The 25,101-nt window shown below is 53.8% G+C and overlaps 1 protein-coding gene across 1 annotated transcript; it reads left to right on the top strand.

Annotated features, from left to right (window-relative positions):
* Positions 1–2,490: 2,490 nt before the first annotated feature.
* On the top strand, positions 2,491–19,392 carry BCL6 (BCL6 transcription repressor). Its single transcript, XM_084530296.1, has 10 exons — positions 2,491–2,608; positions 11,250–11,288; positions 12,288–12,455; positions 13,414–13,635; positions 13,773–14,756; positions 15,309–15,490; positions 16,567–16,734; positions 17,712–17,842; positions 18,157–18,294; positions 19,144–19,392. The coding sequence occupies exons 3-10, from the start codon at positions 12,295–12,297 to the stop codon at positions 19,285–19,287; spliced, it is 2,130 nt and encodes a 709-aa protein (XP_084386422.1). The 5' UTR covers positions 2,491–2,608; positions 11,250–11,288; positions 12,288–12,294; the 3' UTR covers positions 19,288–19,392.
* The last annotated feature ends 5,709 nt before the right edge of the window (positions 19,393–25,101 follow it).

The raw sequence follows: 25,101 nt of genomic DNA on the forward strand, positions 1-25,101 counted from the left end.
AACCTTTTTTTTTTTTTTTTTTGCTCTTCTCCTTAACCCCTCCACCCCCCCCTTAGGCCTTTTAATTTCCGTGCTGTAAGGAAGCACAAGCCCGGAGGGCAGTCGGTGCGAGTGGGTCCCACGAGCCGGCCGCTCGCAAACACCTCCCGAGCCTGCTCCCGGGGCCCGGAGCCTCGCACGGCTCCAGCCGTGCTCCCTCGCTGGGAATCCCATCTTGCTTTTTAACTACAGCTTTCGAGCATATCTGAACCATCTCAAGTGTCTCGGCAGCACCGTTCCGATCTTGCCACCGGGCTATTTTTAATGATAAGATGAGTCGGATTAGCAGAACGGCTTTCTTCTTATTCCCCCCCCAACCACCACCACCACCACCACCCTTCCACTCCCTGACTTCAGAGCAGGCACCGAGCATTTCGGCTCCCGAGCCCGGCTGCAAAACCAAAATAAAGGCAGCACCCGGCACGCAGGAACTTCCCAGCAAAGGCACCCGTTTCATGGGGCTCGGCGGCGACTGAATCAGTAGCTCCGAGCGACTGTATTAGCGGAGGAGCGAGGGCACCGTGACCCGTGGTGGTTATTCTCATAAACAAATTTCTATTAATTGCAATGGGAAAGGCAGCCCGGCCCGGAGCGTGCCCTCCCCCTGCTCGGCCACGCCGGGCAACCCGCAGCCGAAAAAGTGTCGGGGCAAGCGGCACAGCGGGCTGGCGATGTGCTGATGCACCCCCCCACCCCCCGAGACAAACCCAAGCCGCAGGCCCCAGCGCCGGCACGGTCGCTCGAAATAAATACGCAAGGCTCGAGGCTGGAGAAGTATAAATCTCTACAGATTTACATACAGGGCGATACATTTACATACGGGACCGGAGCAACGCTCGGGTGGCGGCCCCCTCCCACCCCCCTCCGTCCTCGCCCTGCAGAACCCAACTGGAAGAAGGGTTTGCAGAAGTCTTCGCCTTATCCCCACCGCCTCCCCGCAAGGGCCAGCGCAGGCCTTCGCCCTCCCCACTTTACACCCGGCAATAGGAAGGGGTAAAAAGTGCCCGGAGAAAAACCCCGGGCAGCCCAAGCTCGTCAGGAGGAGCCGCCGGCGTTTTTGCACCCCAGCAGAGATTCGCGGAGCAGCGGAGGAACGCGAGGATGTGAGCACTTACAGGCTGGGCTGCAATAAGAAGCACAAGAGCTACAGAGAATTAACCCACCGCTCGGGAGTCCTGGGAAGGAAAAGAGCGAAAGCGTCTGAAAATAAAGGAAAATAATAAGGAAAAAAAAAAAAATTGACATCGTCATCCTTTCTTTTTTTTTTTTTTTTTGCCTCCTCTCCTCCTCGAGAATCCCAGCGTTAAGGAGCAAAGCCGAAAAAAAAAAATAAAAATGCAAAAAGTAAAAATGAAATAAAATAAAAAAGAGGAAAAAAAAGCGCGTGGGGGTGTGGGGGGGGCTTTCAGGAAAAAGCTTCTGGCCCCAAGAGTAAATCCCATCTGAGGCTGTGAGCCGAGCGTGGATGTGTTTGAAAAAAATTAGAAAAAAAAAAAAAAAAAAAAAAGAGGCAACGGAAGGAAAAATAATGAAAAATGTAAAATTCCAGTGCAGTGCTGCAGGATCCAGGCTTTTTCTTTTCTTTTTGTTTTTTAAAGGGGGGGGGAGGGTTGATTGTTGGCATGAGAAAGTTGTCCCCCCCACACAAAAAAAAAAGGATAGAAGGGAAAAGGAGAAAAAAAGGAGGGAAAAGGGAAAAAAGGGGGGAAAGGAGGGAGAAAAGGGGGAAAGGGAGGAAAGGGGAAAAAGGGGGGGGGGGGGAAGGAAAAAAAGGGAAAAAAGGGGAGAAAAGGGGGAAAAAGGAGAAAAAAATGGAGAAATAAAGGGGATAAAAGGGAAATAAGGGGAGAAAAAGGAAAAAAGGGGGGTGAACAAGGAAAAAGGGGTAAAACAGGGGGAAACAATAAAAAAAAAAAAAAGGAAAAATGAAAAAACAAGTTAAAAAAAAAAAAAGGAAAAAAATGAATTATCATTTAAAAAAAAAAGCATATATTTTTTCACACGCCCTCCTTCCCCCCTGCGTTATATTTTTTTTGGGGGGTAGGCGAAGAGTTGGGGGGGGGTCCACGTGCGCTCAGCCCCGTCCCCGCTCTCGCACCCGGGACCCCCCTTTAGCGTCCAGCGCGGCGCGCGCGCGCGCGCGCTCCCCCGCGCCCGCCCGCCCGAACGCGCGCGCGCGCGCGCGCGCTCTCGCCGCCACCCCGCCGCGCCCCCACGTCACGCCGCCGCCCGCCGCCACGTGACCCCCGCGGCCGGGCGAGACCACCGCGGGGGGGGGGCCCACCGCGGCGAACGGGGGGCTCCGGCACCCTCCCCGCCGCCGCCTCCCCACCGGGACCCCGGCGGGGGACGCGGAGAATCCATTCGGGACCACCGGAGGGGGGGCGGCTCCCCGGCGGGGCGGCGGCGGCGGCGGGGAGGCGGTAGGGGAGGTCCCCGTCCCTCCCCGCGCCGCGCGCAGTGGTAGGGCCGGCAGCTCAAATTCCGAGAATTGGGCTCTGTTGATTCTTAGAACTGGGGTTCTTAGAAGTGGTGATGCAAGGAGTTTCTAGGAAAGCCCGGAGACCAGGTGATTGCTGCTTCTATTGCCGCGGCCGATTTTACCCTTTAATTCTCTCGCTCTTTTTTTTTTTTTTTTTTTTTTTCTCCTCTCTTCCCTCCTCTCTCTCTCTCTCTCTCTCTCCCTCCTCTTTCCCTCCCTGCCCCGCTCTGGCGCCCAGCCGCCCCTATATATTTCTTACCCGTTTTTTTCCCCCCCTTTTTTTTTTTTTTCTCTCTCTTTTTTTTTTTTTTTTTTCCCTCGGCAGGTGCCCCGACGGCACTTTTAATCCATCCAAAAAAAAATAATTTTACCACCCCCTATTCCCTCTCACCCCTTATTCCCCCTCACCCCCTTCTCCTAATTTCCCCCCGTATTTTTTCATTATGATAACAATTCGCCTCCCCATCCTCAATTAACGCGCTCCTTATTAAATCAACCCGGGGACACCCCAACCCCCTCCTTACACCCTTAATAGTAAAAAAAAAAAAATAAAAAAAGGAGAGGGAAAAAATAATAATAATAATGAAAAAAAAAAATCCCAGCCCCGGCTGCCCGAACGGGGCCGGCTCCTGCAGGGGGGGTCCCCCACGGTGGTCCCCATGGAGTCGCTGGGGGGTTTTGTCCCCCCGAGCGCTGCTGTCCCCCTGTCCCCATCCCCGTGTCCCCCGGGGGGGCCCGGCGCTGTCCCTGCACCTGCAGGCGGCCGCAGGACGGCGGCGAGCGCGGCCGCCGGGGAGCTCCGGGCTTTTTATTTTGTTGGTTTGTTGTTTTTCTCGGGCTCGTTTCTCGGTGGATGGAGCTCGGGCAGGGTGTTTTACGTTCAGTTTGTTTTATTATTTGGTGTTACTGTCCTTTCGCTTCTGGGGGCTGTTCCGCTCCTGCTCCCCGCGTGTGCGTCGTGGCGCGGCACCGGGCGGCTCGGCCCTCTCTCGGGGTGATTTTTTTTTTCTTCTTCCCCCTTCTCGGAGGATTTTTTTTACCGCAGTCCAAGCTGGGGCTTTTTTCCCCGTGTGTGTGTGTGTCCCATTTCGGCTCCTTACCGGCTTTTTGCAACCTGTGGCGGGGCCGCGCCGGGATCTGTCAAAAGCCCCCGGGGGGCGAGGAGCCGGGCGGGGATGGAGCGGACTTTGCGGCATTTTGTCGGCCCGGGGAAAAGAAGCGGCGTGGGGCTGGGGGGGGGGGAGAGAGAGAGAAAAAGAGCCACGGCGGGGAGGCTCGGCTTCCCTCCCGGCCTCCCTCCTCCCCGGGGCTCGGTGGCAGGAGCCGCGCCGGCCCCGACGGCACGGGAGGCGCAGCGAAGGTGCGGGGAGAGGGAGAAGCGGCTCTGAAAATACCGCGCAGGGGGGGGCTCCGAGAGGTTTTATTCCTTCCCCTCCCCGTCCTTTTCCTTCCAGCGATGCCGCCGCAAAGAAGCGCGGTGGAGAAGGAGGAGGAGGACGGGGGGTTCCTCCGGCCGCTCGGGGATGGGGTGCGCTTTGGGGAGGGGGTCGCTTGTCGGGGTACGGGGGAGCCCGACAACCCAACCGGGTTGTGTGTCCCCCCCTTTTCGCCGTGGCAGCCCTTTGCCGTGTGTTTACTACCGCGGCGGACTTGGCGCGGCGACAGCAGCTCGTAAATCTGCCGCCGGGAGCTGCGCGCCTGGCCCCCGGCCACACGCTATTCCTGGAGCGAGCCGCGCAAATAGCGCGCAAACAGCGCGCAAACCCCGCGCCCGGCCCCCTCCGCACCCCCCACCTCCTCCCCCCTCCAAAAAAATAAATAAATAAATAAATGCGAAAAAAAAAAAAAAGACAGCAAACAGCATTTGGGAGAAGGGGGAAAGCTGTTTGGGTGATGCGTGTTTTATTTTTATTATTTCATTATTATTATTTTTACACCCCCCCCTCCTTTAAAAAAAAAAAGGGAAAACAAAACCGAAAAAGCCCAACTTTGTTGTGAAAACTTTCGTGGTCGGGCGGCAGCGACCTCTCCCGGCCGTCTCCCCCCTCCCCTTTCCCTCTCTCTCCCCCCCCCCGGCCCCAGCTCTCCGCCTCGCCAGCCGGCCCCCCCGCCCGTAGTTTGCAAAGTCACAGTATGAAATGTTATGAAATCGCCTCTTGGGAAGGAGGGAAACAGAAAGCAGGGCGTTTGTTTAGAGAGGAAAGAAAAAAAAAAAAATCAGCGGCGGCCTCTCAGATGTGCCTAAAAAGCTGCCTTTGACCCCCTGTTGCATTTCCAGGGAAAGAGGCGAGTCGGGGCTTAAAATCACAGGTCAGAAACAACAAAAACAAAGCCTGCCTCGCTTAGTTTTTTCCACTGGCTTCGGCTAGGCACAGGATCGGTGCGAGGCGAGGCTGAGCCAGCCAGCTGGGGCTCAGTCCATCGGTCCCGCAGCTGTCCGGGGCCGAATTCTTCCCCACGCCGCTGGACGTGTCAGCAGGGCAGGCTATGGGATCAAGCCCTGGTTCGATCCGGGGCTGTGTATCGATTCCTGTCCGGAGGTTTTAGATGCTTTAAAATTATATATATTTGCTGTGTTGTTTTAAAGGTCGGCAGGATAAGTGCTTGAAGAACAAACGCAGGCTTCCACCTGCAGCCCCTGGGTGTGTGGGGGGGCTGCAGTTCAGAAATCCCTTAGAAAATATTTTAGGGCAGACCTCTCTTCCTCTCCCTCCGTAGGCAGAGCTACGGAGGCAGAACCTGAGGTTCTGTTATTTTCCTGCTAGCGATGGGATTGCTGGCTTCAAAAAAAATAATTAAAAAAAAACACCTTACGTTACAGATAGCAATTTTTGCCCCGTGAAACAAATCAGCCACCCATCTAAAATATTCAAAGGGTGTCTAGCAATTTTCCAGAGGAATGGATTATTACATTGTTCCAGTAAGAAAAGACTTCATCTCCGAGCATTCAATTTTGACTGGCAAAACAGATCAAAGATCTCTTGGGATGCATTTCAATTCCAATTTCCAATCCCCCTCAGTTCTGCCTGTCTGAGTCAATATTCAGAGAGGAAGTGGAGGTTAACTAGTTAGTTATTATTGTGAAGGAAGAAGTTGGAATGAGAAGTGATTCTTACAAATCTCGCTTTAAAGAGGGGAGGGGAAAAAAAAAATCTGTCAAAAGTCTTTATGCTACTTTTTAGACGTCCCTATTTGCAGCCCTGGGAGGACGTAAGCCTGCTGTCTGATGAGACAAAAATAACCCTAGCAGAAACATTAAGTTTTGAAAAACAAGGCTGGAAAAGCTCATAAAAATAATGTTGCTCAGACGCGTTTTAAGAGAAACAGAATTACATCGACAAAATTATATGTTTTCCAGGTTTGGTTGGGGTGTTTTATTTTCCAAGGGGAAAAATTGGTCCCGCAGCAAAGCTGACTGGTGCCATCTAGTGTCGGGTCTTCTCCTTCCTCCCCGGCCAGGGGCTGAGCCGGGAGGCTCGGGAGAGTGGGAACATGTTTATTAACGCTGCTTTTTAAAAAAAGAAAAAAATGCTTGCTAGCTCGGAGGAAGGTGGCAGAGGAAACTCCGGATGCCGCTGAACTTACTTAAGGAGCCTAATTGGAAACAACCGAGTGCTTATTAAAGTCACTGACATTTCCATATGGAGCTCTCTCTGCATCTGGTCATGAAATCACATGTGAAAATCTTTCCAAGTTGTGGTGCTAATCTGCCCTTGAATTTCTGCCTAATTTAGGTTGTATTGTAAAGCTATGCTTTTTTTTTTTTGCCTTTTTTTTTTTCTCTTCCACATCATCCCCCCCGGAGGGGCTGAAGCTTTCAGCCACCAATGGCAGCAGCCTCAGGTTAATTTGTAGGCATGTTTTTTAGTAATAACACCGACGCTGTCCTCCAAAACCTATTACAAAGACAGGTGGTAAAACTTACTGAGGCGGTCCCGTGTTTTTTAGCAGCAGGGGTGGATGTCGTCTTAATTTGCTGGAATACCCCATTAAAAATAAACTCGTGTTACAGAGTCTGTAGGTGAGTGAAATGAAGCTCTGACCTATAGACAGACTATACGGTGTTTGTCGTGGCTGAAAAATACATTTCATGCCCGTTTTAGTCCGTGTGTGGTAGTGTTTGGGCTGCAAACTCCATGAGAAGGGCTTTTACGGGTTCAGTTGGATCCCAAAATGTTGTTTTCAGGCTTCTGAGAAGTTTGTAAAATCTAAATTTGGTGAAAAGTTGCCTGCATGCTCGTAACCTCTCGTTCCGTTTTTATAGCGGCATGGGAGTCTATAAACAGGAGCCCTGTATGCTGAGTGCCTGTATTCTTTTCTAATCTATTTTTAAACCATTCTTCTGTTTGGCAAAAAGTGACACTTGGTTTCCATGTTTACAGCAGGCATTGGCAAACCTCAGGAGTTCACAGTTTGCAGTTTGGTTAGATGAATATCCAAAAGTTAGCATCTGACCACTCAGCTTCTTCAGACTGCAAATTTAGACTGCAGATGTAGTCCTGCCTGCTTTTTTTTTTTTTTTTTTTTTTTTTTTAATCCGTGCTAGGTCTTGGGTTCCCATTACAGCAGGGCACCAGCAGCCAAAAGACACACACACACCCCTGGCCCTTCAATCAGAGCAATTCAGGGCTGCTTTCAAAGCCCAGCAATCTCAGTGGAGCTTCGCACCTAGAGCAGGGAGAGCTGTGGGAGTTGAGAGGGGGGCAAATTTGGGGCTGTTTTTTGGTTTTGTTCCTCCCCATTAATTTCTCCTGACTGGTGTGCCCCCTTTGGCTTGCACACCAGGAACCCATGAGGACGGTGGGCTAAATAAACACGGAGGTGTCTCTCCCCAGCCTGGGGACCCCCAACATGTATTCATGTCTCACCCCAACTAGGGGGGATGCTGAAGCTGGTCCTCGCTGCCACAACGAGCTGTGTCTCCCTATCAGCCCCAGGCAGACAGAGACAGGGGGGTCAGTACAGGGTGGGGACAGCGGGACCCCTTCTCTGAGCCCAGCTGGGACAGGGATGCCCGGCCCCAGCTGCACCCTGCCGTCAGCTCGGCGCGGGGCTTGGCAGCACGTGGCGTCAGTCCCTTGCTCCTTTGGCTTCAGCCGGGACGAGTCCCTGCCTTCCCTTGAAAAATTAATGTGCCAAATTGCTTGGGGTCATTGGAAATGCTGAAGGAGGCTCGGCTCCTCGCTTCCCAAGGGCACTCGCTGGCTCTGCCTCCTTGTTCAGCTACGTGAAGGGCAGGGGGAGTCTTCCTTAGTGGAAAATGTTGGAGGCAGCTCTGATGTCCCCCCCCCTCCTGCTCTGTTTTTTCTTCTGCAAAGACCAAAACAATGCGGAGACTTGAGCTGGGCCAGCTTTCAAGGGCAATCCTTTTAAACCCTCTTTTGAAGTACAAACTATAAAGTTCCCTGCAGCGCTCAAGAAAATATGCAGTTTTCCTGGTTCCAAATGCTGATAATAAACCCGTCCGGATAATGTATTGCATTTCCTAGAAACATTTGTTTGCTGGCAGGAAATTGGATCAGATTGAAAGTTAGCAGAGACCGCTCGATATAGCGAGTGCAATCTGCTCACGGAAGGGTACGATGGAAAAAACTACAGGGCTCGCACTGGCGATGCTGCTTTTGATCTGTGCTGACACAGTGCGCTAGGACTCCTCTCCGTCTCTTCTTCGGTTATTATTAACCAAGCCACGTTTTGGCCTAGACGCCAACCAGAAGCTGCTAAATTAATAAAAACCGTGCTGTGACAGCTAAAGGACGCTTGGTGCCCCCTGATTGTGTGATGTGGGGAAAGCCGAGCTGGGAACTTGCGTACCCCCAGCCCACAGCATCCTCTTTACGGTGGCTCGCAGCACCCCTGACTGTGTCCTGGGTCCCCCCCCTGCACCCCATTTCTCTTTCTGTGCCTCTGCTCCCTGCGCTGGACAAAGCGAGCATCCCCTCTTGGTTTTGGGGGAAGCTGGCAGCCTGCTGGGTAGGCAGGGGGGTGCTTCCCTCTGGGGCTGGGCTGGGGGGGGGGGTGGCAGGATGGAGCTTCCCCTGGGCGGGCAGTTTCGGAGCTGTGTGTGGGATGAGGCTGTGGGGAAGAGAGACTTCACCCAGCCGCCCCTCCAGGGTGAGGTGAGGGAGTCAGCGCTGCGGGCTCTGGAGCAGCACAGGGTGGAGGGGTAGGAGAGCTGAGCTCGGGGGGTGGTCGGTGCCCCCACCCAGATTGTGCGTGGTGGGGGGAGAGGGGCAGGATGCGGGGTATCCCCCAGTGCGAAGAGGATGGGGAGGAAGGCGTCTGCGCTCTGCACAGGGCTGTGGGAGGATGGATGGAAAGGGATTCCCTATAAATAGGGGAGTGGATGGCTGCAGGGATTTCCCTGTGAATGGCAGGAAGGCAGGATGGGGGGTGGGTCCCAGCTTCTCCCCCCACCCCCCCCTTCCCGTGCCTGTGGCCGGGAACAGCTGCAGGGGTCTCCCCTTTGCATGAGGTGGAGCTGGGGGGGTTCCCCCAGCCGTGGGCACTCCCTCCCTGTGCCCACTGTACTGGCCCCGGGGAGGACAGTGCTGGCCCTGGGCTCCCTTCCAGGAATGGTTTTTCTCGGGGAGGTGCCGGCAGGGAAGGGCCGTTCCCTGAACCGCTGGGGCAGACCCACTGCCTTCCTGGAAGGCAGCAGCGGTGACAGTCCCATGTGGCCACCCCCGAAATGGGCCCCGACCTTCCTCTCCGGGCACAGCAAGCCCCGGCGTGCAGCCCCGAGCACTGCCACTGGCCCCCACCTGCGAGGTACCGGGCAGGAAAACTTGGTGAGGGGGGACACTGGGGTGATGCTCTGAGCCCAACTAAACCTGGGGGGCACATCCTGGGCTGGAGAGGGGTGTGGGTGGAGAGGGTCATGCTTGGTGGTTCCCTAGTTCCCCACCGCTGTCCTTTTTTCTGCTGTCCTCCTCTCCGAGCATCCTCCTTGGGGTGCGGAGCTGGTGCTGTGCAGCGGCCGGGAGGGGCAGGGTTAACACAGCTGGGCTCGGAGGGGAAGGAAGGTCCCTCTCCCTTGTGCTGCCCGCATCCTGCAAGCCGGAGGGCTTGGGATGCACCTGCCCGGCTCCCATACCCCACAGCACTGCGCTGGGGAGAGGCGATTTGGGGAAGGGGCTGAGGGGGGTCCGGCGGTGGGAGAGGAGCGGGGTGTCCCCGCAGCCGGCAGCGCTGTGGGTGAGGGAATTTGGTGACAGCAGCAGCGTCTCACGTGATGCTCACGGGCACAGAGTTCATCTTGCAGTTTGTTGGTTTATAGACGGGTCAGTCCTGGCGGCTGTGACACCGGGGTGAGCCACCGGGAGCCCGGCCGAGGTCAGGATGCGCCCCGGCCGCCCTAAATACGGCTGTCTGCTGGTATAGGAAGCACGGATGCGTGCTGGGCTGCTTGCAGGGTGCTGTGAGTCCCTGGGCTTTCGCTTGCTGGCAGTGAGCAAGTACAGAAAGGTCAGAGTCTGCAGTATTTGGGAAATGAGTCACTTTGTGTGTGTGGTGGAGTTTGAAGATAGCCAGGCTCGGAGTAGGTCTAGAAGATTTGCATTTTATGGCCGGGATAGGGCTGTAAGACACCCTTCTGGGCTTTGCGTGTGACACCATGCCTTAAATCACTCCTCTTCTTCCCACCCCAAGGTTTCTGGGGTTTGGGGTGCAGACCCACATATCAGCTGTGAGGGAGAGGTCAGGGGACACCCGTCCTCGCAGGGCTGGATGCGCTCCCCGCAGGTGCTGGCAGTCCTGCCGGATCCCTCTGCATTTTGGGGTCAGCCCTAAAAATAGCATGGTAAGGTTTTGGGGTTTGTTGGTTCACTTGCTCATTGCACTTCCTGTTCCTGCTGGGGCGGCTGCTGGGGACCTTCCTCCTGGTCGGTGCCAGGTTGGTTGTGTTTGTTGGTTTTCAGTCAATTCGGAGGTAGCAGCACGAGTTCTGGCAGCGAGCTCCTGGGTTTCCTTGCCCTGCTGCCCCAGCTGCGTTACCCGCGAAGCCAGCTGCTGGAGACAAAGCCTGCGGTTTGGGGGAAGGCTTTTCCAGCAGCCAGAGGAAGGCATTTGTTTTGGGTCCCCTTCCGTCTCCGCCACCAACTTCCTACGTGATCCCGGCCAAGTCGCTTTGTTTGGTTCTTGACATCCGCATCCTCCCAGGTCCGCTTGGCAGCGCCATCCAGCGCGCTTGTGCTGGTGTCTGGGGCGTGTTGGTGTCCCGAGAAGGTTTATCGCTGCTTGGAGGGCCACATTCAGGCTCTTTCCAGGTTTCCGAGCGGAGTGGCAGCAGGTGTTTGTAAGTCATACCTGATAACGAGGTGCTGGGAATATGACATTGGTCTTGGATGTGGCGCTGCCCGGGAATTCGGTCTTGGCAGGGGAGAGCTGTCCCCGAAAGAAGTGGTGAGAAAATTCTCACTCGACTTCCCTTCCCCACCTGCCTTCAAGTTCCTGAGTCATGGAAATGAAAATCTCCTTGGCATACGCCCATGGTTTGGGCTAGAGGGTGTGGAAGAAGCTATGACGGGATTCTCAAAGCCTGTGGTTGTGATAAGAACGTACTGTACCGGAAGAAACAAATGTTAACCTTACTGGAGAGTGGAAGGTTTGTTATCTCTAGCTTTTATCCCACTGATACTCGAGGGAAACAGCAAGCTTGTGCGCTGCCCCGGCCAATTCATAATTATCGGCTAACGTGGTGTTTGTTTTCTTCTGCTTTTATTTATAGGTTTGAAAGAAACTTTTGGACTGTGAATTGAGGCATTGGGTATGTAAATTTAAATTTTGTGCTTCCCTCCCCCCCCCCCCCCTTCCCTTTAAAGTGTTGAATGAAATGTTTCATTAGCCCCAGCTGGGATTTGTTTTCGGGAGAGCAGCTGCTCTGTGGAAAACGCTGTACGTTCGCATGCCGCTGGGGAAGGAGGAGGAGACGGGGCTGCGGGAAGGGGCTGGTCACTGGGGAACGTGGTGCTGGAAATGCACGATCCAGCCCAAACCCGGGGCAGGGGGAGGTGCAGGCTGCCCCGAGAGGCTGGTGGAAAGGACATCTCTGAGACGGGTCAGTGTGTGTTGTGCTAGGAGAAGGCTTTGTGTGCCTTGACTAACCCAAGCCTTCCTCACTGGGATTGACTGGGCCGCGGTGTGGGTAGCAGCCCGGCAGGTTGGATGGGTTCTGCTCCTCGCTGCCACCATCCATCCGTTGGGAAACCATGGACAGGTCTTCTCCAGGGTGGCCACCTGATAGCAAGGAAGTAGTTGGGCGGTGGGTGAGGGTTGGGTTGAAATCAGACAGCTCCAGCTGGGACCTCTGAGGCCTGTTTGGCTTCCCGTGGCTGGGTTCGCAGCCAGCAGGCTGGGGGCTGAGGTGGGTGGCAGCCCAGGAAGGATCTGAAGGCTGCCAAGCTGTGCTGGGAGCTCCCTGGGGATGAACCTGAGGAGCAGTGGTGGTGGTGGGAGGAGTGGGCTGGGGTGGAGCCGCCATGGGCGAGGCGAGGAGAAAAAAAAGCTGGTTAGCTAATCCTCAGGAGGGTCTGGGCTGGGTGGGACTGAGGCACGCCAGGTCTTGCTGTTGGCCTACAGACCTCACCAGGAGACCTGGCAGGCGCTTGGCACGATGCGGGGCTGTTTGTCCCAGCACCGAGGAGCTGGGACACCCATCCTGGCCACCCGAAGGCATCCCAGAGCAGCAGCTGCCTCCCCGCTGGGGTTAGGTGCTGTCCCGGCTGCGTCTCCATTCCCGTCCTTCTCCCGCTTGTGTTTCGGGCAGACCCAAGATGGCCTCGCCGGCAGACAGCTGCATCCAGTTCACCCGCCACGCGAGCGATGTCCTCCTCAATCTCAACCGCCTTAGAAGCCGGGATATCCTGACGGACGTCGTCATCATCGTGAACCGGGAGCAGTTCAGAGCCCACAAAACAGTCCTGATGGCCTGCAGGTGAGAGCGCCTGCCGCTTCTGGCCACCAGCACCGCTGCTGCGTCCCCAGGGAGGCTTGTGGGTTTTACGGGCAGGGAAACTGAGGCAGAGAAGCAGAATAGAAACAGGCTGCCACGCAATTAGCACCAGTAAAAAGGGATTACTGAGACCTTTCATCCCCAGCAAGGTGCCCACATGTGGCCCATGGGGACAAGCAGGAGCACAGCAGACACGGGGCATCTCTGAAGGCAGGGCACAAACACTGTGTGGGATGGGACAGGACGGGAGGGCTGGATGCTGCTGGGGTGAGCGAGTCCTCTGTGACCGCGGTGTCCCCTGCCGCTGCTATTTTTAGAGCTATTCCTCCCAGGCTGCTGGCTGCACCCACCTCTGTGGATTTTCAAGCCTGGTTGGGTCTGAAATCCCTTCCCAGGTCCAGGATTGCTTCCTAGTGACCTCTAATTAACATCCCTCCACCGCCTAGCTGCATTAACTGCGGATGCCTTTCAGGGTTTCGTGCTGACAAGATGAAAAGATACGGAAAAACAAGGATTTGACTGCTAAGACATCTGAAAAATATTTTATCAACATTTCCTTTTTTTTTTTTCCTCCTTGTTAAAGAGGAGCATGGATGCCCCAAGAGGCTTCTGAAAGAAATGAATCACAGTGGGAAGGGGGTGGTGGTAAGAACAACAGAAAAAGGTGAATTTCTAAACCGAGGCAGTGGGGAGTTGTTAAGCAGGTGAGATCTAAAAGCAGGCTGTGCCGGTTGGTAAAAGTGCAGCGCAGAAGACGCTTACTAAGCTAGGAAACCAAGCTTGATAATAAGGGGGAAGCTCAGGGAATACTGTAATTGCCTCCTTCTCCTCCTTCCTTATCACGCACAAAACTCTGTGAGCTAAGGGATTTCAGGTAAATTCTCCTTTCTTCCTCTGAATCGTCGTTAACACTCATCTTCCCTCTGCCTCCTCTCTGCAGTGGCCTCTTCTACAGCATCTTCACTGACCAGCTCAAGTGCAACTTGAATGTCATCAACCTAGACCCTGAAATTAACCCCGAGGGGTTTTGCATCCTCTTAGACTTCATGTACACATCCCGCCTGAACCTGCGGGAGAACAATATCATGGCTGTGATGGCCACAGCGCTGTACCTGCAGATGGAGCACGTGGTTGATACTTGCCGAAGATTTGTCAAATCTAGGTGAGCACCTTAGGTGAACTTTGGAGTTCCTGGCATGGTGTGTTTGGGTGGGAGGGGGGGGGGACTGTCTAAATATCTGCGAGCTTATCCTTATGTGCTGAAAATGACTGCATCTCTTCCTTTCTGCCTGGTTCCAGTGAAGCTGAGATGGTGTCTGCTGTGAAGACCCCGAGGGAAGAGTTTTTGGCTGGCCGGATGCTGAGCCACCCAGAGGTGATGGCTTATCGGAGCAGAGACGTCTCAGAGAACAGCATGCCTCTCCAGAATGGGTCCCTCTGCAACGGGAGGGCTTTTGCGCCTGGCTTGTTCAACAGTTTGTCTGGATCCTCCATTCCCTACCCCGGGTACAGCCCCCTCCCTCTGAATGGTTTCCTTGTGGATGACGAGTTGCGGGAGATGAGGATGCCTCTCTCCGAAGTCTCGAGGGCAGGCGCCTTCCCCAAGGAGAGGATCCTGCCATGCGACAGCTCCAGGACAATCCCCACCGAGTACATGAGAACCATCACCGACATCTCGGCCAACATGTGCCACGCCACCATCTACGCTCCGAAAGAAGGCGCTGCTGAAGAAGCCAGGAGCGACATGCACTACGGCGTAGCCTCTGGCCCCAAACCTGTTGTCCCCTCGATCCGGAACAATCCCTACTTCTCTTGCGACAAAGTGGCCAAAGAGGAGGAGAGGACCTCTTCAGAGGATGAGATCAGCCAGCACTTTGAGCCCACCAACACCCCCCTGGACCGCAAGGGACTTATCAGCCCCCAGAGCCCCCAGAAGTCAGACTGTCAGCCCAACTCGCCGACCGAGTCCAGCAGCAGCAAGAACGCCCGCATCAGCCAGAACTCCAACTCCCTCTTCACCAAGAGCCCCACAGACCCCAAAGCCTGCAACTGGAAGAAGTACAAGTTCATCGTCCTCAACTCTCTGAATCAGAACACCAAGCAAGACAGCGCTGACCAGAATGAGATGGGAACCCTCTCTCCTCGCACCTACATGCCCATGTCCACCTGCCAGCAGTCCATGGAACCGGAGCATCTCAACGTGCAATCCCCCACCAAGATGAGCGTGAACGGAGAAGACTCCAATATCCCCCAAGCGAGCAGACTCAACAACATCGTTAACAGGTGAGAAGATGTCCCTGGGGAGACAAGGACTCCCTGTGTTGTTGGTGAGGGTTTGGAAGTGTGTGAAATAGATGTAGCGTTGCGCTGGGGTGTCCGGCCGCGGGCAGGTGGAAACCTCTGCACGTGGTGAAGCGCTGCCAGCGATGTTGGCTGGTGGTGGAACTGGGAACACTGGGTCAGGAATTCCTGGCTCGCTTCAGCAGCTCTGGATGGTTGCTGGAGCCTGGATTCGTCGAGCCTGGTTTTCACCCTGTGCCTAGAGCTTTTGGTTGGCTTTAGGTGCTGGAAGGGCCAAACTAGCGTGGAACAGTGTGCTGTCCCCTGGACCTGGATGTTCCTAGAGAACTTTGAGGTCATTTTGTGATGGGCATCTGAAGGATGTGGCTCAGGGACCTGTTGTTGATCAGGGCTATGCTGTGCATCTCACCGCAAAGGTCTCCCCATAAAACGTGGATGTTCCTCGTGTCTGGAAGGGTGCAAACATCAAGGGCCCAGTAGCTCAAGCACAGCAAGAGCCTTCTCACGGCTGTGTGCGTTGCTGTCCTTCCACAGGTCCCGGGATGGGTCCCCTCGGAGCAGCGAAGGACAGTCCCCGCTGTACATGCATTCGTCCAAGTGCAGCTCCTGCGGCTGCCAGTCCCCACAACATGCTGAGATGTGCCTTCATACCCCTGGCTCAGCCTTTGGAGAGGAGATGGGGGAAACCCAGTCTGAATACTCTGACTCCAGCTGCGGTGAGTCTTGCATCCCTGCTCGCCTTTTTTTTCAACGGGCATGCGAGGGGGCTGTGCGCTCTGGGGACCCGTCCCCCTGGTGCCCTTCACCCAAAGGGCATCAGACCCATCTCAGAGGCTGGTAGATCCCAAGGTGCTTTACCCTTTCAGCTGGCTGAGCAGCATGTGAGATGATCACACGTGGGAATTGCTTCCGTCCTCCCCTTCCCCAGACACCTTGTGCGGGGAGTTAGTCACCTGCTGCCAGCTTGGCAGCTCAGGACAGGAAACAAAGCGCACCCCACCCCGCCAGAACCGCACAAGAACAAGCTTGGCAGATGTAATGACCCTAATGGGGATTGGGCAAGCTGGTGTGTCTCATGCATCCGTCACGGTGTCTTCATTATCAGGGAGCCCGATGTGCACATCTGGAGAAACGCAGATAATGAGGCTTGCAATCTCGTTGCAAAACTCCCCAAGCCCAGAGAGGAGTATCTGTGCACTGATCTGCCTGCAGCTCAGGGAGGGGGAACGCAGGATTGGCACTGTGGTGTGCTCAGACGTCCATAAGGGAGCCAGGTGTAATGCTCACAGCTCCGCAGAGCATTTAAGAGTTAAGCCAGAGGGGCCTGCCTGCCTCTTCAGATCATGGCAGTCTTCCCGTTCTCAATGTAGACATCTATACTCATAAAAGTTTGCACCTCTAAAGGTGCTGGAGGTCCAGAACTGAGCACCCCTCCTTCAGAGGATGCCTGGTAACTTGGGTGCCGTTGTGGGCCTCTCTGAAAAATGCCCAGGTGACCTCCCTGGCTTCTTAGAAGCAGCTTTATAGAAGCAGTAGCTGGTGTCACACTGAAGGAGAGGTGGCTCATGTTGCCTCTTCTCTCTCAAGCCATGCACGTTGATCCTGTGTGCGTGAGAAGGCTGTGGAGGTCATGGCATGGCTGACCACAAACACATCTGGGCCTCTGTCCTTATTCCAACACTCGCTCTGCCTTTCCCTCCCCACCTCCCCAAGCCATACATGGGCCCATTTTGGTGCTGGCCGCTCAGTGCCCATCTCATCCATCTCATCGCTCCCCTCTCTGCCCTCCCAGAGAACGGAGCCTTCTTCTGCAACGAGTGTGACTGCCGGTTCTCCGAGGAGGCCTCCCTCAAGAGGCACTCCCTGCAAGTGCACAGCGACAAGCCCTACAAGTGTGACCGCTGCCAGGCCTCCTTCCGCTACAAGGGGAACCTCGCCAGCCACAAAACCGTCCACACAGGTACGGCGACGTCCTGGGGGGCTGCCAGGGGCTGGGCTGCGTCTCCACGAGGGCTGAGCTCATTTACTGTAAAGCCCTGGGCTTTTCTAAAGGCCGCTTGCACAACGCGTGGCTGGGAGCAGATGTGTGGCCACCAGGTCACTTTGTGGTAGATTTAAAAGAAAATAAAGAAATCATTTAGGGGAAAAAAAATCTGTTTTGTTTTGTTAGTTGTTTTTTTTTTTTTTTTTTTCCTACATCCTAGAAATCCAGATCCTATCTAGCCTGGCAGAAAGTCTGCTGATGGGAAAATCTGTGAGCGGATGGACTGTGTGAATCAGCACAATGAAAGCTGAGAAAGGAAAGGGATATTAAGGGTTTAGTCATTTGCTGACAAACCTGGGGATTTTTTTTTTGTGTGTGCTTTTATTAATGCGTAGCATGTCAACAGCCAGCTCCCCGGCTGGGGAAGGGAAGTGCGTGCTGCTGGGCTGTAAAGACACCATCCCACAGCCCCAGCTGAGCTCCACGTGGCCACGGGGGTAACCAGGGTGACACAAGCACCAGGGCAGGGTTTGAGGGTGTGGGGGTCAAAGTCCTCTGTCCCCCCAGGTCCTCTGCATACCCCAGGCCAGAACATATTTGCTCTTGAATCAAAAACAAAAGAAAAAGGCAGGAAGGGATAGGCGATGACTGTATCCCAGTCCCCACTGAGCTCATCTTAAAGCATCCTGAAGAAACTGATTAAAACTTTTTTGCAGCTCCCCTCTAGCCATGTGAAAGCCAGCCAGGGCTGACAGCATTAATTGTAACCAAATAACGAATGGGAGCTGGGCTTGATCATCCAAAGTTCTTCTTGATCATCCAAAGAAGAACCAAATGGCCAGGACAGGATGTGCTGGGAGCGCAGAGGGAGCCAGGTGGCTCTAGGTGGCTGACTCAGGGCCAAGGGGACATCTAAGGTATTTATGCCTTGCCCTTTTTGTTGGTCTCTGCAGGAGAAAAGCCGTACCGCTGCAACATCTGCGGGGCACAGTTCAACCGGCCGGCCAACCTGAAAACCCACACACGCATCCACTCCGGAGAGAAACCCTACAAGTGTGAGACGTGCGGGGCCAGATTCGTCCAGGTGTGTGTGACCGCCGGGGCAGGGGACACGGCCGGGGTCCTGCCCAAGACCTGGGGTGCTGTGAGGGGGCTGAGGGACCACACTCGCTGCCTGGGGCAGTTTTTCCTATGTGATTAGGGGATAAATAGGGACTTTGAGGTCTGCAGGGACAAGTTTGATGGCTTAGTAGGAAACTTGATTTCTGCCGGTTGCTGTTAAGGATTGGAGAGATCAAACCTCAGACATGTGGTCCTGGCTCCCTGCTAGAACCCATATACAAATAAATACATAAAATAAGCTGCTGGGAGCTCTGACCCGGGACTTACTCCCCGCAGGTGGCCCACCTCCGCGCTCACGTGCTCATCCACACCGGGGAGAAGCCGTACCCCTGCGAGATCTGCGGCACGCGCTTCCGGCACCTGCAGACCCTCAAAAGCCACCTTCGAATCCACACGGGAGAGAAACCGTACCATGTGAGTGACCCTGCTGCTTTCTTGAGGGGCTCTCAGATTGGGGGGGATGCTGCCAAACCCAGGGACAGGGTGGAAAGACACCCCCATGCCCTTCACCAGCCTCTGCTCCGTGTGTCCCATCCCTGTGTTGTGCACTAGCCACATGCAGCCTGGGCTGGGCACATCCGAGCTGCTCTCCGTTTTTCCCCCCTTCTCTGGAAGAAGGTCATGCTTCTTCAAATAGCTGCGGCTTAAATTACAGCCTCCTGTGGTGCGCTGGGATGGGGCAGAGGAGCAGGCAGCCTCACCGGTGCTGGTGGTACCCCACCCTGCCTTGCTGCAGCCCTGGAGGCTCTCGGCTCTTTGCTGAGGCTTTTTTATTTGCTAAGGAGGGAACCAGAGCAGGGACTGTCATCCAAACATCCCTCTGGAGCCACTCTCTTGGCAGGGGTCAAAAGCAGCTCCCAAAATAGCCCTGTAGCTACTTTGAGTGTCTGGATTAGCAGCTTGTTGGTGCATCCATCAACAGCCAGGGTCACATCCTGAGGGACCTTTGCACGTCCCATAAATTTAGGTGTGCTGTGGAGAGCCTGGCATGTGGTGTGTGACCCCAGTAGAGGTTCCTGAGCTGTGGGGATGGAGCGACAGGGCAGAGGGACAAGGTCTAGGGACTCAGCAGCCTCCCTGCTGCTTCTCCCCCCGTGCCTCCACTTCCCCAGTGCCATCTGTGCAATGGGCGCAGCGTGCCCAGGTAGCTGGGGGAGGATAGGATTTTGCTGCGGTCGCACTGCTTGGCCACCACCTCCAAGGGAAGGACATGTCCCCTGATGTGATTTTTGATGCCCTGCACCTTTGCCTCTCGCCCCACAGTGTGAGAAGTGCAACCTGCACTTCCGCCACAAAAGCCAGCTGCGGCTCCACCTGCGGCAGAAGCACGGGGCCATCACCAACACCAAGGTGCAGTACCGCATCTCGGCGAGCGAGGTGCCTCCGGAGCTCCCCAAGGCTTGCTGAAGGCCGAGGATTTCCCAGGAGGAGGTCAGGGGGAAGCTGTCCAAAGGATACTTGCAACACTTTAAAAGAGGAGAGGAATATTAAAAAAAAAAAAAAAAAAAAAAATTCATCACATGATGGAGTGCCTCTAAACCCATAGTGCAGATAGGTGGAAAAACATTAGAAACAAAACAAAACAAACAAAAAAAAAATACACGGGTTTTATTTTTCCCAGTTATGTGAAACTAAAAGAAAGATAAAGTTATTCAGATCTTATTGTATATAAAACATAAAAATAAAAATAGTCATTTTAAATGTCTGTGCAGTGGAGTGTTAATAAACTCTGGAGTCTAACCTTCACAGCCTTTGCCGTTTGAAGATGAGGAATGTAATGTTGATTTATGGGAACAGATTTTTTCTTTTGTATGCAAAATGTGTGTTCTTTTAAAGAGAAAGTATGCTATTAAAGAGAGGGCTTTAACTTTTTTAACCAAAGGTGAAGGAATCTATGGCAGAGTTGTAAATATATATAGATATAAATATATAAATATATATATAAAATAAATATATATAGACCTTTAAAAAAGCTATATTAAAAATATATAAAATGCATTAAAGGCTCAGTTGGACTCTGCAGGCAGAAGCCATTCTGAGAATCTTTATTATGATAGAGCACTTAACGAGATATTTTAAAGTATTGCATCTGTACAAGTAAGAAAATATTTTGTCTAAATGCATCAGTGTATTTGTATTTTTTTGCAAGTGAAGGTTTACAATTTACAAAAAAAGTGTGTATTAAACCAACAAAGCTGCAGAAGGAATTTAAAATAATAATAAAGTGTAATTTTTTTTGTTCTAGTTCTCAGTCTGTATATATGTAAAATGTGGTTTCGCACGGTGCCTTTCTTTTCAATGGAAGTTTTCAATGTATGGACTATATTGAGCTCAGTTTCTTCTTCAAGGTACAGCCTGATGTTGCAAAAGGAGTTTTGGTGGAACTCTCTATCGGGGAATGTTTTTTTTTTGTTTGTTTCGTTTGTTGGTTTTTTTTTTTTTCAGTCTTATTTTACATGCTTGTGTTATAAACAATCTCGGGAGACAGGGTTTGGGCTGTGTCTAAACTGCATTAATGCGTTCTGTAAAATATAGCTGTACAAATAAAAGAATAAAATGAAGAAAAGTGAAGCACGATGCTGTCAGAGGTCTCTTCTTACCCCTCTTCCTCGTGGAGCGCCCCGAGCCCCAGATGCTGTCCCCGAAGGGGCTGAGCAGATCTCTTGGACAGGTCCCACAGAGATGGCTTCTGGCATGGCCTTGGAGCAAGGTCCCTGGGTCCTGGTGGGCACCGTCCCCTTGTGCCACCTCCGTGGGATTTTGTGTATTTGAAGTGCAAAGCTGGCAGAGAGAAGGCAGAGCCTGCTGCCAGGTGACGAGGCATTTGTTTGCATTTCCTGGAAACCTGTGCGATTGCCAGGGTGGCTCGGGGAAGGGGGCTGCTGGTTCAGCTCCTTGCACAACATTTCGGTGGAGCCGGGGCGCTGACCTCCTCCAGGAAGCGGCTGGCCCACAGCACCTGGCTTCCAGCCCCGCAGCCTGCTGCCCCTGCTTTTGGTCCATATCCAGGGGCTGAAGCCATGGGGGGAGAACTGATTCTCAGGAAGCTTGTTTAGCTCCAGAGAAAGGGCTCTGTGCAAGCACGCAGCAGCAACGTGTCCACAACTGGCTGCAGAAAACCAGGCTCAAAGCTGTTTGCACAGCACCATCTGTACCAGAGCAGGGCCCCTGCTCCTCGTGACCTGGGTGGGCTCAGGGTCTGCAGCTCATCTTTGGGTTTCCTTCACTTAATCCCTGGCCAGTTTGGGAGGCAGGGCTGGAGGGAAGTGATTCACAGAGAAGGACTTTGAAACGCCAGCGGGAAGGGGAGGTCCTGGCTGTGAGCGGTGAGGAGGAGCTGCAGGGAGGATGCGCCATGGGGCACACGGTGCTGAGAAAAGCAGGGCATGGAAGGGAAATGGTAAGATGGGGGCAAGCCAGAGTGCAGGGCACTCCTCATTTCCCAGTGCCCAGGGTCTGCCAGCAGGTGAAGACGTCCCCATAAGAGCAAGAGCTGAGCAGCCTCTGCCTCCTCCTGCAGCCAGCCTTGGCCAGCAGCAGGACCTCAGCCCCACGATCTCTCTCCAAGTGCTACCCCTATTTGACAAGTATGAGGTTTCTCCCCTCTCTGTTGCAATCTGACTGCCTTTGAGGCCACTACCTCTCAGGTCACTTCAGCTGGCACTTTTTGGAAGCTGCTGGGCCATGCCAACAGCCCCCGCTTCGCCCAGAGGAGCAGGCTGCGTATCCGCGCCCCCATTGAGCCGCTCAGCTGCGTTTGCAAAATAAATACTGTACTTTCCTGGATCATGGCTGAGTTTCCTCCCTGGGACAGATTTTGTGTGTTTGTTCTTTTTTATAGCGATGATGTCACAGCTTTTCCAGGCAGCTTGGCCAAAGCGATCACAATCTCTGTCCCTCTCTGTCCACGGGGCAGAGGTCTGCAGGCAGCTGGCACGGCCAGCCTGTGCCGGTGAGCTTTGCTCCATGTGGGCCGTGTTGGTAGAGGCGAGGGAGCAGTCAGACAGCTCTGTATGGCGTGTTTTAGGGCTGCTGAGCCCGCAAAGGGTGACCTGGTACTGCCTGCCCGTGTCGGTGCTGCTGGGTTAGTTGGAAATCCAGCTCCAGACAGGGGGGTTGGTGCCTCCCAGCCTCAGAAGGGCAGGCACCAGCGAACTGACAAGCTGGCCGCTTTCCAGGAAGGTTCCCAGAATATGTTGGAGCAGCTCCTTTGATATCCATCTCCCCCTCCTCCCACATGAAGGCAAGCCCTAAACATTGGGATGTGGTCGCGTTTCCCTTCAGATTTCTTCAGCACTGAAAAACATTTCCCACGCTGCCGACACCTGCCTCATTTCACTTCCCAGCACAGGCTGTGGGGCAACCCCGCAGAGAAATGGGGCTTCGAGTTTCTTCAGGCCAAGCACTTTTGGGGTCTCCAGCAGCAATGCAGCAAGGAGCTGGGGCTCAGCCGATGCTGCACTCACCCATTTATCCCCTGGTCCTCGGGTTGGTGCTGAAAAACTCGTGCTGACACTGAAGCACGGAAGGTTTAAATGCAGGCACGGCAGCCGGCTCTTTCCAAAATGTGGAAATGTGCACGGCCGGGCCCTGCGCACCATCGCTGCTGGCAGCCCCGCAGCCTGCGCCCAGCACCGGGGGGGCCCCGCTGCCTTCTGCGGCGTGCCCACGAGAGGGCGGGCGAGGATGGAGTTTGGGAAGGATCCCGGCAATAACCGAGCCGCAGGAATAACTGAATAGAGATGAGAATTAAAAATAAAAATAATAATAATAAATAAATAAAACCTCTATTTTATTAACCAGAGCATCTATTAATTCATATTTGCATGTGCTCACCCATCACCTGTATCCATCATCTCTTGCCTTGTGCTGATCGTTGAGGAATAAATAATAATCCGGGCAACTGGGAGACTCCAGTTCTTATAGATTTGCACCCAAATCTTGCTACAGAAACCGATTCTTATCCACATACCTCTCAGCACAAGCACCCCCCAGCCCTCTCAGCCTACCTTCGTGGTGAGTGTGGCCCTTCCCAGGCTAAAAGCCACGAGCTCTGCATGACACCCACAGCAAGGGAATTGCAGTCAGTGCACAGGGACATGACCTAGCAGACTGTGGCCTGGAGACCATCACCATATCTGTCAGAAATGGTGTGCACAGGCAAGCAATAAAACGTGATCACAGTTCTTACTTGTGCCCAGGCAGAGTCATTTTGTCTCAACTCTACTACTTTAAGGCTCTTTTTTTTTTTTTTTTTTCCATGCGAAGGAGTAAGAGAATTTCTTGACTTCACTTGTTGCCCATCCCTGTGGGAAGCAGAAGGCAGCCCACCACTTGCTAAGCTGGGTCTGTCCCCAGCACCCTGCAAAGGGCTGTTACAAACCCATATGGCATCCTGACACCACTGCCCCCTGCACAGCCCATCCCAGGGACACACAGCACCAGCTGGAAGGAGTTTCTCCCCTTTATTTAGCTCTTGTTTCTCATTAACTCCCAGGCACAGCTGATTATTCTTATTCACTCATTTGCATCTATAAAGCATATATGCTTTTCCAGAGGAATTTTATGATGAGGAATTTCAGAGCCCTGGCTCCCGGATCACAGCTTGGCACTACACCATGGCTGAGTGCTGCAATATAATATATATATGTTTTTTTTTTTTTTTCCTTGCTGTCAAGGTAGTGATATGTGGCAAGGTTTTTCTGCTCATGGAAAGGGAGCTGAGAGAGCCTGAGAAGCATCTTGTAGGCAGCAGCTGGGGTGAGGAGGTGCGAGGAGAGCTGGTCCTGCAGGCACGGTGACAGCAGAGGGCACGCTTTGCTGGCGCAGCGCTGAGCGCTGTGCACACAGTCCGGGCACTGCTGGACTGCTCTGGATTCGTGGAGCAAGCTGGAGGAGAGCTGGGGGTAAGGAAGCAGTCCCAGGAATTCAATGCAACCCAGTCGTCTGCAAAGCCACATGCCCTGCAGCGCTGCGGCACAGAGGAAGGAACAGAATCGCCCTCGCCGCAGCCGAGCGGACGGATGATGGATTTATCTGACTAGGGAACGAGGGGAAAAAAAAAAATCTGAGCACAGTAATCCCCCGGAGGAGCCGTGGGAGGGGGAAGTGGTGAATGGATCTGCACCTTGCTTGCCCCTCCGTGCCTGTGCCAGCATCCTGAGGATATCTGATGGTCTTCCCTGCGCTGGGGGCATGGCAGGAGACACCACAAAGAGGCAGGGGGCAGGTGGATCCCCCCTTCTCCACTCCCTCTCTGCTGGTTTCCTTCAGGTCAGCACACGAGGGTTTTCAGAACCAAAGCACATATTTTCATCTTCGATTAAATTGTATTTTTCTTTTAGGCATTATTTGAAATGGAATCCCAAAAGCTTTTGGCTGGAGAACATCAGAGTGATCCCCCCAAATTCTGCCTGAGGGAACCAAGATTATTTTGGTCCTTTCAATATTTTATCCAGAGCAAGGTTCAGATCTAATAGGAACTTAATTTTACTCCATTAAAATGGGCAAATTCCCACTGGTGCCCTGGCACTGGTCCTGCCTCCACCCAACCTCAGCTGAATCCCATGAGGGGATAAAGGACCAGGGTGGGCGTCAGAGCCTTCCTGAGGCTGTTCTGGTGCCAAGTCATCTCCTGGTGGGGCACAGGACCAGAAAAAGCAAAAAAGCACTGCCCTGCTTTTGTCAGGTAGGTGTCTAAAGCTCAGTGGGACAAATTCAAGATGTTTCCATACAGTAATGTTTCTCCTACTGTCAGAGGACACCCCTATAATTCCTCCAGCATCCCCAGGCAGGGGCACAGGTCTCACCCCCAGTGCTGGAGAATGAAGGAGCCTGAGCCAACCTCGTCTTCCAAATCTTGTCCCCCTCTGGCTGGCAGAGCCACAGCATGCACTGACACCACGAAAACCTCAATCCCCAATGGGACTGAGGGTGCTCCTCTTGGGTCCAAATCAACCCTGTTGCACTCATTTGCAGCGTGATTTGGGGAGGAGGCAGAGGATGAATGTAACGTGGCTGCAGGTATATCCATAGAGAAAGGGGTGCATCATGCAGGGAGGGCAGCGCCTGCTCAGCCCAGAGGTCTGCCCGGTTGGGAGCCAGCACCCAGCACCAATTCCCCTTGCTGGGCTGTAAAGTGGAGCAGGAACACCTCGGTACACTCTCCTCACTCCTAGTCCAGCCTCAGCAAGGCAGTCTGTGAGTGTGCTGGGTGGGTGT

This window comes from Aythya ferina (assembly GCF_964211825.1).
Source record: "Aythya ferina genome assembly, chromosome: 9".
Lineage (NCBI taxonomy): Eukaryota > Metazoa > Chordata > Aves > Anseriformes > Anatidae > Aythya > Aythya ferina.

What these genes read in the sequence shown, in the direction of transcription:
- BCL6 (XM_084530296.1), top strand. Translation starts at nt 12,295, where the DNA reads ATGGCCTCGCCGGCAGACAGCTGCATCCAGTTCACCCGCCACGCGAGC. An exon ending in ACAGTCCTGATGGCCTGCAG is followed by an intron (nt 12,456 to 13,413) that starts GTGAGAGCGCCT and finishes TCCTCTCTGCAG; the next exon opens with TGGCCTCTTCTACAGCATCT. An exon ending in CGGGAGAGAAACCGTACCAT is followed by an intron (nt 18,295 to 19,143) that starts GTGAGTGACCCT and finishes CTCGCCCCACAG; the next exon opens with TGTGAGAAGTGCAACCTGCA.